The 16,758-nt window shown below is 44.2% G+C and overlaps 1 protein-coding gene across 4 annotated transcripts in view; it reads right to left on the bottom strand.

The window, feature by feature from the left end:
* mitfb (melanocyte inducing transcription factor b) overlaps window positions 1-16,758 on the bottom strand; it is a 67,270-nt gene that overhangs the window by 24,663 nt on the left and 25,849 nt on the right. For 3 of the 4 annotated variants that reach the window (XM_056270670.1, XM_056270669.1, XM_056270671.1), the window contains exon 2: window positions 13,677-13,908. In XM_056270670.1, the coding sequence (XP_056126645.1) occupies window positions 13,677-13,908 (232 nt within the window). Of the gene's footprint in view, window positions 1-9,091; window positions 9,308-13,676; window positions 13,909-16,758 lie in introns of those variants that run through there. The other variant, XM_056270672.1, reaches the window with a different exon arrangement.

Below are 16,758 nucleotides of genomic sequence, written 5' to 3'. Positions count from 1 at the left end.
TTGGGCTTCGTAAGCCAAGGCGATGGCATCCACTATCCAGTGGGCCATCCTCTGCTTGGAGACAGCCTTTCCCTTCTGCTGGCCTCCGTAACAGACGAAGAGCTGATCTGAGGTCCTGAGGCTTTGCGTTCTGTCCACGTACAAACGCAGAGCGCGGACGGGACAGAGAAAAGCCAGGGCTGGGTCTGCCTCCTCCAAAGGCAGCGCTTGCAGGTTCACCACCTGGTCCCGGAAGGGAGTGGTAGGAACCTTGGGCACGTATCCGGGCCGGGGTCTCAGGATCACGTGAGAGTTATCCGGGCCGAATTCCAGGCACGATTCGTCGACCGAAAATGCATGTAGGTCCCCTACCCTCTTGATAGAGGCCAATGCAACCAGGAGAACTGTCTTACAGGACAAGATTTTTAACTCAGCTGATTGCAGAGGCTCAAAGGGTGGTCTCTGAAGAGCCGAAAGGACCAGAGACAAATCCCAAGAGGGTATAGAGAGTGGGCGAGGAGGATTCAGTCTCCTCGCTCCGCTCAGGAACCTAACGATCAGGTCGTGCTTCCCCAAGGACTTACCATCAACAGCATCGTGATGTGCGGCAATAGCGGCCACGTACACTTTAAGGGTGGAGGGAGACAGCCTTCGCTCCAACCCATCTTGCAGGAAGGAAAGCACGGCTCTGATCGAGCATGATCGGGGGTTCTCCTCGTGAGAAGAACACCATTCAACGAATAGGTTCCACTTCAATGCATAGAGGCGCCTCGTAGAGGGGGCTCTAGCGGAAGTGATGGTGTCAACTACCGCTGGGGGTAGGTCACCTAGAACCTCCGCGTCCCGTCCAGGGACCAGACATGAAGCTTCCAGAGGTCTGGACGCGGGTGCCACAGGGTGCCCCGTCTCTGAGAGAGCAGGTCCTCTCTCAGAGGGATGGGCCAGGGAGGGGCTGTCGCGAGGAGCACTAGTTCCGGGAACCAGGTCCGGTTGGGCCAATACGGCGCAACTAACAAGACCTGCTCCTCGTCCTCCCTGACTTTGCACAAGGTCTGTGCCAGAAGGCTCACTGGGGGAAACGCATACTTGCGAAGACCCCGGGGCCAGCTGTGTGCCAGAGCATCCGTGCCGAGGGTCCCCTCGGTCAGGGAATAGAACAACTGGCAGTGAGACGTGTCCGGGGCGGCAAACAGATCTATCTGTGCGGTCCCGAAGCGCCTGAAGATCAGCTGGACCACCTGGGGATGGAGTCGCCATTCTCCCGGTAGCACCTGCTGCCGTGAGAGCTCGTCGGCTGCACGGTTGAGCAGGCCCGGAATGTAAACGGCACGAAGCGACCTCAGATGCTTCTGACTCCAAAGGAGGAGATGGTGGGCGAGTTGTGACATGCGGCGGGAGCGTAGACCACCCTGACGGTTGATGTACGCAACAGTCGCAGTGTTGTCCGTACGGACCAGTACATGCTTGCCTTGTAGCGACGTTTTGAAGCGGCCCAGCGCAAGATGTACTGCTAACAACTCGAGGCAGTTGATGTGCCAATGCAGTTGAGGCCCCGTCCACAGACCTGAAGCTGCATGCCCGTTGTACGTGGCCCCCCAGCCGGTGATAGAGGCATCCGTGGAGACCACAGAGTGCCTGGACACTTGTTCTAGGGGAACACCTGCCCGCAGGAACGAAGGGTCCGACCACAAGCTGAGAGTTTGGCGACAGTGTGGGGTTACTGGAACCCGGCACGAGCCACTCTGCCACGCCCATCTCGGGACTCGATCGTGAAGCCAGTGTTGGAGCGGTCTCATATGAAGCAATCCGAGCGGCGTTACCGCGGCTGCAGATGCCATATGCCCCAGGAGCCTCTGAAACAGTTTCAGTGGTGCCGCTGTTCTGCGTCTGAGCGTACTCACGCAGTTCAACACTGACTGGACGCGGGCCTCGGTGAGACGCGCTGTCATGTTGATCGAGTCCAACTCCATACCGAGAAAAGAGATCCTCTGCCCGGGGGTGAGTTTGCTCTTCTCCCAGTTGACCCGAAGCCCTAGGTGGCTGAGGTGACTGAGCACCAAATCCCTGTGTTCGCACAACTGCTCTCTCGACTGGGCGAGAATAAGCCAGTCGTCGAGATAGTTGAGAATGCGAACACCACGCTCGCACATGGGAGCAATGGCCGCCTCCGCAACTTTTGTGAAGACGCGGGGCGACAGGGCCAGCCCGAAGGGTAAGACTTTGTACTGATATGCCCGTCCCTCGAACGCAAAGCGAAGAAACGGTCTGTGTCGAGGGAGAATCGAGACATGAAAGTACGCGTCCTTCAGGTCGATCGCTGCAAACCAATCTTGGGGACGGATGCGCTTGAAAATGCGTTTCTGCGTAAGCATCTTGAATGGTAGCCTGTGAAGGGACCGATTCAGGACGCGCAGGTCCAAGATTGGCCGTAACCCACCTCCTTTCTTGGGTACAATGAAGTACGGGCTGTAGAAGCTGGTCTTCATATCGGCTGGAGGGACCGGCTCGATTGCGTCCTTCGCCAGTAGGACTGCAATCTCCGCTCTGAGAACGGGGGCACTGTCCGCCAGAACACGGGTGAACAGGATGCCCCTGAAAACAGGGGGGCGCCGGGCGAACTGAATCGCATAGCCGAGTCTGACAGTACGGATGAGCCAGCGAGACGGACTGGGAAGCGTTAGCCAAGCTGCCAGAGACCGAGCAAGCGGGACCAACGGCACCACAGACGTACCCGGAGTGGGGCAGCGTGACGGAATGCAGGGACCCGACTCGGGCGGCATAGCGGCCCGGAGTGGGGTCTGAACGTGTGGTGCAAGACGTACCTGCTTCCGTCGGAGGGCAGAGTGAGTGTGCGGAGGCGACAGTGCGTCCAGGACACAGCCACTGCTGCCCGCTGGCGATGGAAGAGGGGCTCGGGAGTGACAAGGCATAGCGTCGTCGACTGCCAAGCGCGCCCTCTTGGGGCCCAGAGGTTTCAGAAATTGCTCTTTCTTTGAAAAGGTGGGTACCACTGACCCGTGGGTCAGTGGCGGAACAAAAAGAAAAGGAAACAAAGGATTCTCCACCCGGCCCTCCACCGGGGGAAGGAGTGGCACGTCCGCCATCTCCTGAAGAGCAACTTGATCCACCTCTGGGCCGCCCGTCTCAGGGATGTTTGCACCGGCGCTTGCCTCCTGGCTTGGCAGCGGCCTGGACGGGCGGGGGTCGACTTCCTGCGGCTTGCTCCACGCTGAGGTCTGGATGATGGCTGCTGCTGGGGCCTAGCGGGAGCGGAGGACGCCGCAGGAGGCCGACCTCGGCGACGAGTAGACGGAGGAGCTGCGGCCGGCGGGCGGGTGGGAGCAGCAGCGGTCCGCCGGGGCAGGATGTGTCGGATGGCCTCCGTCTGCTTCTGTGCGGCCGAGAACTGCTGGGCAAAGCTCTCGACCGCGTCACCGAACAACCCAACCTGGGAGAGAGGGGCATCCAGGAACCGGTACTTATCGGTGTCCCTCATGTCCGCCAGGTTGAGCCAAAGGTGGCGCTCCTGGACCACCAAGGTGGACATCGCCTGACCGACTGAACGTGCGGTTTCCTTCGTCGCCCGGAGGGCGAGGTCGGTTGCCACACGGAGCTCCCGGAGGAGCTCTGGGTCAGAACCACCCTCGTTCATGTCCATGAGCGCCTGGGCCTGGTGGACCTGCAAGAGCGCCATGGCATGAAGAGCGGAAGCAGCCTGTCCACAGGCCTTGTAAGCCCTCGCCGTTAGACCGGACGAGAACTTACAGGCCTTGGACGGGAGGCGTGGGTCACCCCGCCAGGAGGAGGCGGATGCCGGACACAACTGCATCGCGACAGCCCGCTCCACTGGGGGGATCCCCACATACCCCTTAGCTGCCCCGCCGTCGAGGGTGGCGAGGGGAGAGGAGCCACTAGGACGGCTTCGGGCACTATACGGTGCCTTCCACGTCTTAGAAAGCTCCTCATGCACCTCCGGAAAGAAAGGTACCGGGGCGGCGCACTGAGAACCAGCACGGCCCGCCCCGAGAAACCAATCGTCCAGCCGAGAAGGTTCGGGACGTGGTGGAGGATTCCACGCAAGCCCGACCTTCTCGGCGGCCCGGGAGAGCATAGCGGCCCATTCTGGATCCGGCTCGGACAACGCTACACACCCCGAAGGGGGCAACGCAGCCGAGTCGTCATCTCCAGATGACCGCTCCCCCTCCGATGCTGCGATCGACATCTGATCGTCAGCTGGTGCCCCAAAGGAAACGACTGGTCGTTCCGGAGAAGGACCGAGCCGTTCGCCAAGGGGCGCCGATGGCAACAGCACATGAGAGGCGTGAGGGGCCCGCGGAGATTGCCTCGGCGGGGAAGCCCTCACGGTAATCCTCAGATCACCCTGGTCATGCGCCGAAGTAGGCCTATTCTGCGGGGCAGAATAAGCACTAGATCGGGGCATAGCCGAGGGGACTGCACCTCCCTTGAGGTAAGCGAGTCTCGATCTAAGTGCTGTGATAATCATATTCCCGCAATGGGAACATGAGCTATCCACAAAAGCTGCCTCAGCGTGCCGAACGCCCAAACACGAGATGCAGCTATTGTGGCCATCTGCTGGCGCCAGGGAACGACTGCATCCAGAAACGCACAAGCGGAATGACATCTTGAAAAAGACGCAGGGTCCGCTTGTGTTGCTCTTTTAGTAAAAATAAAAAAGGAAATTACTCTCACAGTGCTGAGGCGCCCAGGGGTAGCCACTGTGTGGACACACACACACACACACACACACACACACACACACACACACACACACACACACAAACAATAGTGCTGTGAGAACAGCAGTTGAGAGCTGCACTGCTCGCGGCCACCGCTGATCGCGCCGTCACACCAACACTGGAACAGAGATCTTCCTTGAAGTCTTCAAAGGCGTTGAATCTTAGACATCAGTCACAGGAAACTCGCGCTCCGAAATGAAAGACGGTGGGTGCTCGCGCCCGCTTCCTGTTTTATACCCGCGCTGCGGGGCGGGGGCGCGTGACGCGTTCACGCACGCCAACGTTCATTGGCTTGTTCTTAGATACTCGAAGTTGATAGGGCTCCCTGAAGTGATCCCCTAACGTCGTCACGTCGACGTCACGTCGAACGTGAGCGACTGAAGGGGAACTTAATATCTGGGGTTCCCTTTAAGTCAGAAAATGAGCAGCATTCATACTGACTATATTAAGTCTTATGAAACCATACGATAGCATTGTTTGAAGAAAACGTATAAAGATTCAGTGAAAATCTTCCCACCATAGCTCTCAACTACAGAGCACTACTAGGATATTATGAGAAGACTTTGCAGATTTGGATTTCGATACAACAAAGAAAAGCCGTTTCACAAACTAGTGCAAGCCATACGTTTAAGACGGTGTTAGGCGATACCAAAAGTCAAATCCATAAGCTGTGTCGCTAAACATTTTTCTAGTTTTTTTTTTTTTTTTTTTTTTTTGAATATTGTGAATAGCCAGTGGTGAAAGTGATCCCTCGACTATAATCCCACTTTTTCAGCTTATTTTCCCCTTTCCCAATGTTAAATATGCCGTGGAATGAAACGGTCGCTCCTAATTACAGGCATTCTTTGCTGAATTAGCGTTTGGTGTGTGCTAAGACTGTTCTTGCCTTTGTCTCCCTCCTAAACCTGATCCTGTACTTATTTCTGAAGAGATCAAAGGTCACTTGGCTAATTAGGGGCCAATCAGTCTTTAGGCAAACTCATCTGAGCTTAATGTTTTCACTTTTCAAGTCCAGCGGCTCTGCCTGGTACACCTCTGCGTCGCTTTGGGAAAGGAGCGACTAAGCTAGGCAGAGACGGGCAGTCTCAAAGCTTTTGCGCTTTCTTTTTTTTTTTCTTTCTTTTGATCGCTTGCTCATTTTTATTCTCATAAAAAAAAAAAAAAGGAAAAGGAAAAGCTTTCATCCCCTCTTGTATTACTGGAACTTCTCAAATCTGTCATGTATAGATTTTAGTGGGAAATGATTTAAACAGTTAAAGTCTATCAAAGACAATCAGAGCTTAGTTTAAAATGGGTTCAACCATTTTATTCACAATCAAATTGCATGTTCTCTCATTTTCTACGGTACTTTTCTAAATACTTTTATTATATTTCTAAGTTTTGACTCATTCTCATTATATTTATTTATAACTTTTTGTAATTAAGTATTTAAAGTCCACCTTTGGTAACGCTTTATTTGACAGTGTCCTTGTTATCCCGGGTTCAGACTACATGACTTCAGCCCAATATTTGCACGATCGATTTGCCGTAGGGAGTCATGGATATTCGTAAACTACAATGTGCATCGGGATGCAAGAATCCATCGTTTTATCTCATATCGTGTGTCATAGTGGACGACAACCAACGCTGTGGCTGCGACGCCTCACAATGTCCCGACAGAAAGACTAGGCTAGACTTTTTTCGGTCCTCCGCGACGGGTTCGTCACATTTAATTATTGAATGGAGGAAAGCAATGGAGGAAAGGTTCGTGGAGCTTACAATACTTCTACTACAATACTTCTACCTATGTGCAGCAATACTTCCACAATACTTCTACCTATGTGAAAAAGATAAAGGATGGAGAACGATAGTGGAGGCACTTCAGCAACCCGGTGAGTGCAGGAATTAGCATTAGGCGAGTCCAAGCATTGTTTGTTTACGCTCTTGTTTCCAGAAGTCAGTCCTAGTTCCGCCTCCTCGATGACATCACGCATATCGTTAAAGACGGCAAATGATGATTGGTCGGGAAGCAACGTGTAGTCTAACATGTTTCTTGTCCACAACACAACGAGAATATAGGAGTCAAAAATCGCTAATCTGACACAGAACGTAACCATCGTAATAGACAAAAATATTGTAACAGATAAAAAAATGTGTTGTCTGAATCCATTATTACACGTTATAACCAAACCCTAATCCTAACTCTAATCCTACAGAAAGTACATGTTAATTACACTGAAAGAAAATTGGTGTAGAAACAATTTTCACTTAAAAATTGTTAGCAAATTTCACAAGTAACAGCAAGTAACACACTGAATTAAACATTACATGTATGAGCAGAACGACTGAAATAGTATTTTCTTGTAAAACGTTCTCCACTAACCTTTGTTGTATTTGCCACTTTGAAAAATTATTTGTACAGTGTAATATTAATCAGTATTTAAATGTATAATTTAAGAACAACCTAAAATAAAGTGTAACCCCACCTTTTATATTTCTTATTGGATTTCAGTTTCCGCAACTGCCAAGTAAATTCCTCGACAAAGAAATCTCACCTGGAGTAAACAGATCATGCATAGATTCCAATATATATACATTTATAATGTTAATAATGTGTTTAAACTAAAATGAAATGTATCACGGATAAAATATAAACTGTGGATTTCAAGGTTAGGTCCATAAATCTAAACTAAACTAGCAAAAAAAAAAAAAAAAACGAAACTCTACTCATTTATGAATGAATAGAAATGAAAAGGGAACCCATTTTTCTATAGCGTTTGGCTATAATATTACAGCCAGTCAGTCGTACTAATGCATTCACATTTTCACATTCTTTAAGAGGCATTATGAATAACTTAAACTCAGTTCTTTCAATGTTCCGGTCTGTATTGTATATATTGCTGTTACAACCAAAGCACTGTGTTTGTGGTCAAATCAAATCTGCGCCTGTGTTTGCGTGGAAGGCAGTGTGTTTTAATTGTTGACAGCCGTTCAGTGGATTGAATGACCAGCACATCATCAGCTTAGCATAAGTAACGACTGACTGAACATAAATACTACGTTAAGGAGTACATGCCATGCCCTTTCTATCCTTTGATATGAGCCACTCTAAATCAGACGCTAAAGTATCGGTTGTTTTCAAACACGACTAAGGAGATTCCTCAAGGTGTCAACATTCAACCACACACTTTACAAAAAAACACTATGCCTTACCCTAAAATATTCATAAAATATCAAAAGTATGATGCACTTTTCCTTCACTTTAAAACCATTTCATTCGTCAGACAGTATTTGGATCAGGCTTGGCCGTTGCATGCTGGGTGGTCTTGATTTGTGTAATCAGCTTCTGTTGACAGGGGAGCGTCACGCATAAATATAGTACACTTCACACGTCTTACAAAAACTGTTGTGTGAGAATCAAAATATGGGAGAATTAATTGCTTCATAAATATCCCTAAGGTGTTTCAGCAAAGTATGTACAAATAGAAATGTTGCAAAGAACAAGTGACACATGAGTAGAACCTACTGCTAAATTAGCGTCATTTAATATCATTGAGGTGTTATTGTAGTTTTTTTATAAGATTTAATGTTTATATTTTCCATTTCTGTTGAAGTTTTAGTCATTTTGTTGTGCGCTTTTATTCATTTTATTCAGTTTTTGCTTTTTTATTATAAAAAAGTCTTTTTTTAGTTTTTATTCTTTTTTTACAGTATTAGTACATCAAATCAAACTAAATGAAAATGAGAAAGGTTTTTGGCAACTAGCTGAAATAAAATAAGATTAGGCTTTTATATGGTATTTATTTAAATTAATGTTTATTTTATTATATGTAATGAAAATGTTTTTATATATAAAATGTTTTTATGTATATATTTTTTTTTTCAGTTATAATAACAACCCTGTCCTAAATCTGTCTAATTTTAACTTGGTTTAAATTCAGCAAAAATATTAGATGTTAATCTAAAATTAGGTTTACGATGAAACAGCGATGAAGCAGTTAAAAATAGTTAATTAAACTGAAAATATTAAAGAAACAGATAAAACAAAGGAAAAAAAGAAATATTGTCCTTAAAAGTTACTTGATATCGGAACGTAAAATAACCAGAGCACATTAACTAAATGAGACCTCAACATGAGTGGAAACTGAACTAGAAAAATACACAAAAATATTAAAACCATAATCATACAATATTAGTATTACCGATGCACATTCGAACAATCATATACGTAGAACTGAATATTCTAGTTATAGAATAAATCATCAATCAACGCACATGACTGTTTCCATCCCTGTGACCCAATCACAGACAGTCAATAGCGTCGCAATCATTTCCCCCCGAAAAAACCTTAGCAAATGTAACATAACGGCTCTTACCGAGTGACATTAGCAGCCGGAGTCCTTTGGGATGCAGCAGGTTTTGTTGTATTTATCACAGTCTGTGCACAATAGCACAGAAATCAGTAACAGTCTATAGTTCCGCAGACTAACAAGGAATCAAAGCTATGAAAAGATTTTGAATGTAGCTGAGCAAATAGGATTAAAGATGGCTAATTCCAAGAGGCTGGAGCACAGCATGCATTAAAGAGGAATTCTCTGGGGAAAGATAATCCCCATATGCGTATTAACACACTTCACTGTCCCCTGCCCACCCCGTTCCCTCCCCTTCCTTACGGACAGTATCATAATCAGACACGCTTGGGCTGATACACACTCAAGCTCGAGTTGAACTGAGCGGTCAAAGCAGAAGAACAAATGCATGATATGCTAATGCCAGCGCAGCCAAACCATGAAAAGTCATGGAGAACGAAACCACGAAACCAGCTATGACATGGTCAACTGAGGCTTTACTGTGAAATCCTGTCCAATTCTTTGATTTCACATGTTGTTACATTCCAGAGCGTGTCGGCATTCAGTGAGAGTATGTGCTGCGCTCTCAGAGTCGCCACAAGGGGCGCTTTAGCGGACATTAGCCTGCACAATCTTTTGCTATGCTCCGTTTTCTCTTTCAGGTCAACTAGTGTCATCGCGAAGCAACGGTTTAAAGACAATCTTGCCAGTGTTGCCAACTTAGTTGCTAGATTAGTGACGTTTTCTTCCAAAAAAACGACTAGCGACGAATTTATAGCTACTGCTGGTTAACTATATCAGTCACTATATCATACTCTTTCCACTGTCTGGCCGAAAATATGTCAATTAAAACAGCTTTAAATGGACGTTCGGCTATATATTTGAGAATGGATAAGGAGAGAAAACAGATGTTAAGTGCCGACAGTTGGCGCATTACGTCACCTAGCGACATTTAGAGACTTTTTGAGTAGGCTTTAGCTAGCCTGACTTCATCATACTCATATTCTAGTCAGAATGTGAGTCTGATACTGCTCCATAGGGCTTTGATTATGAGGCGTGTCTTAACCGAACCAGGAAAGAAAAAACCTCTGCACTCAATTGGATAGACCTACAACCAATCAGAGCAACGCTGTAAGTGACGTATGTTGAGCGACGCATAGTTGTCAACAGAACTCAACTGCACGCGCGCTGGAAGTAGTAGTAAAATAATGAGTGTTGCTTCTTTTACTTGGTCCTCCATGAGTGCGACCAAAGGAGAAACCACAACGACCGCAGGGTTTTCATTGCGTCCTGTCTTCTTAGTTACCATCGGAGCCAGCTGATAAATTAAACTTTTGCCGATTCCCGTGGGAAGGACGGCAAACACATCTTTCCGATCGACAAATGCCTTGATTGCAGTTCTCTGTTCGTCTTTTAAAATAAATGTGCTGTCGATTTATTTTACAACAGACGCTATAGCGGAATCTCTACATCTCAGTTCTCCAGCTGCAGTCACCTTTGCGGGAAACCAGTTCAACCCAAGCGCTCTTTGATAACGTGATGATTACGTAACTGCAGATCATCTGTCCATCATCGTATAAAGCCCGCCCTGGCAATTTGATTGGCCTGACGATTTCTGAACCGATCATAATTACTCCTCAATGGATCGAGTCCAGACCGAACTTTCAGTCCAAAAAATGTTGTGGGCGGGGTTCGGGCTGGCATCCAGGCTAGGCTTTAGCTACTTTCCATTGAAAATAGTCGGCAGCACTGAATCAGCAGCACAAGCTACGTACATTTGCCAGCATTTCACACCTTTGGTACAACACATTTCATTATATTTGTCAATTGAAGTGAAACAGTATTATTAAAATTTTTTTGCTATCCTATTATTATTTTGTGATGCAGGATACGATTCATTTCGATTCCACTTTACAAGATATTAATTGACTTTAATTGGGGATATTTCAGTTATAATGTTGAACAATTTAGCATACATATATATGAGAAATTATTTTTCTGTGATATAGGGCAGTGTTTCGAACGGATTCAAATCTTTTGTTACATTTCCATTAAAAAAAATGCCTCAGGGAGAATTGGGAAATTGTGCAACACTGGTCATGCTGTGCATTTTAACTGGCACGAATGAGTCATTTGTTTCATGAATCGGACTGTACTGTTCCCGTTGTATGTTTGTTTTTGCATGCAGCCTGTTATGAGTTTTTATTGCATTACATTAAATGCAGTGTTTGAATTCACTTCATAATCTCAGTTGCATTTTGAGACATTCTGAGCCGACATGCCAAGAAAGTGAAGCACCGATAATATGAAAAAAACACTGTTATTAAATCTTATCCCTATAAGGCCTACTCGATCATATTTGATACACACAGACTCTAAATCATCAACATGCTCAAAACTTTGCTGAAAAACCTATCCTACGTTATTCTACATGATTGACTATGAGTAAAGCGACTCTCTTCGGGTCGTAGTTCATGCATCTATTTGCTGTGAAATCTTAAATGATTTTTTTAAAGCAAATGTAAGAATAACTTTTATAATGTTAGTAATATTTCAAGATTAAACTTTTTTCAAATGTTTATTTGTTCATCTCTCAATCATCGTTGTATTGCATTGCTATATGTTTTAAAACTACTGAGCTTTGATCATAAAACTAAGCGTTTATCATCTTACTTAATGACATTATTGGGAGATATAGAGTGACAACTGATATTTATAAGCATTTTATACGAGTAATCTGCTGTACTGTTATACTGATTTTATTGATTTACATTACTAGCTATCAGAATTTCATCTTACTTACTGGCCATATAAATATCAGCAACACGATTTTGCTCAGTTTGGGCCTCTGAATTAAATTGTAGTTTTTTTCCCCTTCGTGTTTAAGCTCCATATTCTCACGATATATCAAGCCTGATGTATCAAATACGACACACAAAAAAAAAAAAAAATATATATATATATATACACTCACCTAAAGGGTTATTAGGAACACCATACTAATACTGTGTTTGACCCCCTTTCGCCTTCAGAACTGCCTTAATTCTACGTGGCATTGATTCAACAAGGTGCTGAAAGCATTCTTTAGAAATGTTGGCCCATATTGATAGGACAGCATCTTGCAGTTGATGGAGATTTGTGGGATGCACATCCAGGGCACGAAGCTTCCGTTCCACCACATCCCAAAGATGCTCTATTGGGTTGAGATCTGGTGACAGTGGGGGCCATTTTAGTACAGTGAACTCATTGTCATGTTCAAGAAACCAATTTGAAATGATTCGAGCTTTGTGACATGGTGCATTATCCTGCTGGAAGTAGCCATCAGAGGATGGGTACATGGTGGCCATAAAGGGATGGACATGGTCAGAAACAATGCTCAGGTAGGCCGTGGCATTTAAACGATGCCCAATTGGCACTAAGGGGCCTAAAGTGTGCCAAGAAAACATCCCCCACACCATTACACCACCACCACCAGCCTGCACAGTGGTAACAAGGCATGATGGATCCATGTTCTCATTCTGTTTACGCCAAATTCGGACTCTACCATCTGAATGTCTCAACAGAAATCGAGACTCATCAGACCAGGCAACATTTTTCCAGTCTTCAACTGTCCAATTTTGGTGAGCCTCTTGCAAATTGTAGCCTCTTTTTCCTATTTGTAGTGGAGATGAGGGGTACCCGGTGGGGTCTACTGCTGTTGTAGCCCATCCGCCTCAAGGTTGTGCGTGTTGTGGCTTCACAAATGCTTTGCTGCATACCTCGGTTGTAACGAGTGGTTATTTCAGTCAAAGTTGCTCTTCTATCAGCTTGAATCAGTCGGCCCATTCTCCTCTGACCTCTAGCATCAACAAGGCATTTTCGCCCACAGGACTGCCGCATACTGGATGTTTTTCCCTTTTCACACCATTCTTTGTAAAACCTAGAAATGGTTGTGCGTGAAAATCCCAGTAACTGAGCAGATTGTAAAATACTCAGACCGGCCCGTCTGGCACCAACAACCATGCCACGCTCAAAATTGCTTAAATGACCTTTCTTTCCCATTCTGACATTCAGTTTGGAGTTCAGGAGATTGTCTTGACCAGGACCACACCCATAAATGCATTGAAGCAACTGCCATGTGATTGGTTGATTAGATAATTGCATTAATGAGAAATTGAACAGGTGTTCCTAATAATCCTTTAGGTGAGTGTATATATATATATGTGTGCTGGGCAACGATTAATCGCGATTAATCACGTCTCTAAATTAAAAGTTTGTGTTTACATAGTATGTGTGTGTACTGTGTATAATTATTTTGCATATATAAATACACAGATTTGCATGTATATTTTTAAGAAAAATTTGTTATTTATATATAAAACATTTAGTATATTATCTATTAATATAAATACAATATATACATGAACATATTTCTTAAATACATACATGCATATGTGTGTATTTAAATGAATTACACACGCATATATTATGTAAACACAAACTTTTATTTAGTATGCGATTAATCATTGCCCAGCACTAAATATTTTTTGTCTAAGGTTTCATTAAACTGTTGCATTTCAAAAACTCCTGATTTCTCAGACTATCCATGAGTAGGTCTGACTGTGGTGGGTACCTTCAGCACTTCCATGGGCACCTGTGTGGCGCTGGGCGGGCCGGGGGGTGCGCTGACGTTGATGGCGGGGCTCTGGGTGGCGTACGCTGAGCTCTGCCGCCTCTGCCGCTCTCGCTGCTCCTGCTCTTGGAGCTGCTCGCGCATCAGCTGCTGGCGGAGCAGGATCCGCGAGGTCACGGCCGACGAGCCCAGCGGGGGCTTACAGGAGCCATGCTGATGCTCGGAGGGATTACTGCGGGCAGACACACACACACACACACACACACACACAGACAGACAGTTGAGGAGTGGGGCTCTGCAGAGGGACCGTGTTTGCTACACTAGGTGCTGGATAATTGAATTATTTTGAGATCCTGGATGTTAATTAGGAAGCATAATTATTTGAACCACGGGGATCGAGTTGGATTGGAAATATGGAAACTGACTGGAAAGCTAAGCATCACTACTATACGGTTATGAATTTGAACAAGCCCCTAAGTATTAAATTTAGCCCACAAATGTTCTGCTGACGTGATATACAAAAGCATGCGGTTTGTTGAGGAGTTTTGGGATTGTGATTGGAACCTTTTTTTTTTTACCCATAGTGGACAAAAAAAAAAAAAAAAATCGGTGGAAAAAATGCTTACACAAAAATGGCAGTAAGAAACCTAGCAAACCTCCCACAACACCCGATACGACACACTAAAAATATTATACTTTAAACGAATACTCTATACTTAAGTGTGAACCGAGTGTAATGTTTTAGACACTTAATTGAATTTTTATTGCAATGAAATGAAAATGTATTCTAGTTTAAATGTATAATAAACACAATTGGCTAATCTTTTGAGTGCTTTTTTGAACCACTTGAGTACGCCTGTTTCCGTAACTGAATAAAAAATGGGGGAAAAAAAGGTAATTGTGACTTTTTATCTCACAATTCAGAGAACAAAAGTGAATTTTTAGATAAAAAGTCACAATTATTCCGTAGCGGAAACAAGCTTCAATACAACTTATATCTTTATATATGCAATTTCATATTACTTTTATTGTCTTTGAAATATGGATAAAATGTACTGCCTAATGTACTGACAAGAATTTATGATAAACTAAAATATACTTTAATATAATTTCCATTATCATGTATTTCAATATATAGTACTACACATTTGTAATGATGAAGTTGCAATTTAGTACATTTAAAATATATCAACTTTAAATCTAATATCAAATAACACACTACTGTTAAAACTATAATCAAGTACTTTACATTTGATTTAGTAAGTTAGTCAACACATTAAAATAAGTGCACTTTAAAACATGACACATGATTTAAAATGTACCTTTAATTTGACATTTTTACAAACTAAGTTCACATTTAAAAATGTGCTAAAGTGTTAAGGAACACCATGAAAGTGGACTTAATATTATCTGCAAGTAAGATGCTTTTGAAAATATACTTTTAAGAGTTGAAGTGCACATTCAATACAATTAAGTTCACTTCTTTTTAGCAAGGGTAACAATCTCCCTAGCATCATGCAAACATCACTGACATTTTCTCCACAAAATTGTCTGGCCCTTTTAGTCACAGTAGAAATGACAGAGAAAAGAGGAATTGGGAAATGATCCAAGATGGCTTCAAATATGTGCCATGGGACACTAGCATGCTAACCCCTAAGCTAAGGCTCCAAAAAGGTTTACATTTTACGGGCTTTTCCTCTTTAATTGGACATGACTGAGGAAGGAGATTTGGTAACTTGCTCTATCAAAACACATAGCAATAGAATTTTATTTTTTAAATTATGGCAGAAGAAAGAACAGCATGAAACTAGCAAACGATATCGGACACAGTCAACATAAACAGTTTAGCATCATCATCCAAACATAGTTGACTGCAGAATAACGATAGTGACCAATCGGCATCAAATATAATTAGTTATAAACTTAAGGCCTTCACTACTACCTCTAACACTAAAGTCTAACAGTGTCCTTGTTAATACGAGTAGTTGATGTTTGTGGCATAATCACAGAACTGGGCCGGACCTTCTTGACGCTGATTCAATGCGACGACTCGCAACAAACGACTCAAGCAAATCTCTCCCTCCCTCTCTCCAAGGAAAAACTAGATCTGAAGGTGAAAACTAATGTAATGCAACACAACCAGGCACTACTTCCTCTACATCAGCTGATGTTTTCAGTTCTGCGGCTGTTTAGGTTTTCTTTCTCCCACAGCTTTCCTCCCACTATTTCGCCATCAGTTTCTTCTACAGTGCCCCACAGATCCCAGTCCAGCTGAGGAACTTACACAACGTTCCCTCGCGCACTTTCAGTTCTCTTCATGATTCAGTAGAGGAACTGCTGGCTCCGAACGCCGCACGTTTTTCCGCCCAGAAACCCAGACGACGAGCTGTCGAGATGAGGCCTTCTCCTCGCCGCTGATTCTTTTGATGCGCCTCTGCCAAGCGGCCAGCCAATCCAGCTGTGCAGTAATCGCTCTAATTAGCCCGTCCGGCCCTGTCAAACACTAGTCTGCAGCACTTGCCTAGCATTGTGGTTTAAACACGTGTAATCTCATTGTCTACAACTTTACATTTCTGTTTCTGACAAGGCATTATTAAGGGCCGTTGTTCATGAAAGCTGCACTGCAAGTAGCATAAACGATTGTATTCGAATCAAACTAAAAGCATTTGTTTTGTTATTTCTTTTTCAAGAAGAAACTTGAGAAAAGAAAAACATTGGCGAAAGAACGCAGAAGCATTGGCTTTTCTCATGTTCTCATTTCTCAAATTTTTTTCCATCATAATGTCCCCTTAAAGGCTCCGTACTATTGCAATATTTCACTGTAAAATTAAAAAAAATATTTATTAAAAAAAAAAATAATATGAATAATTTTGATTTACAATTTTTACAACTGTAAAATAGCAATACTAATATTATTATATTACTTTTAAATAGTCTTAATTTCTTCTTTCAAACTACCAAACTTTTATTTGGATGGAAAACTAATGTTTTTGTGTCAGAATAGACGTCTTAGGTCACATCTAATGTTACTTTTTCCAGTGCTTTTGGTCAACTGGACATTTTCTAAAAAGTCATATTTTCA

This window comes from Rhinichthys klamathensis, unplaced genomic scaffold, assembly GCF_029890125.1.
Source record: "Rhinichthys klamathensis goyatoka isolate OS25496 unplaced genomic scaffold, OSU_Roscu_1.1 h1tg000305l_1, whole genome shotgun sequence".
Classification (NCBI taxonomy): Eukaryota; Metazoa; Chordata; class Actinopteri; order Cypriniformes; family Leuciscidae; genus Rhinichthys; species Rhinichthys klamathensis.
This window is presented reverse-complemented; position numbering and strand designations above follow the sequence as displayed.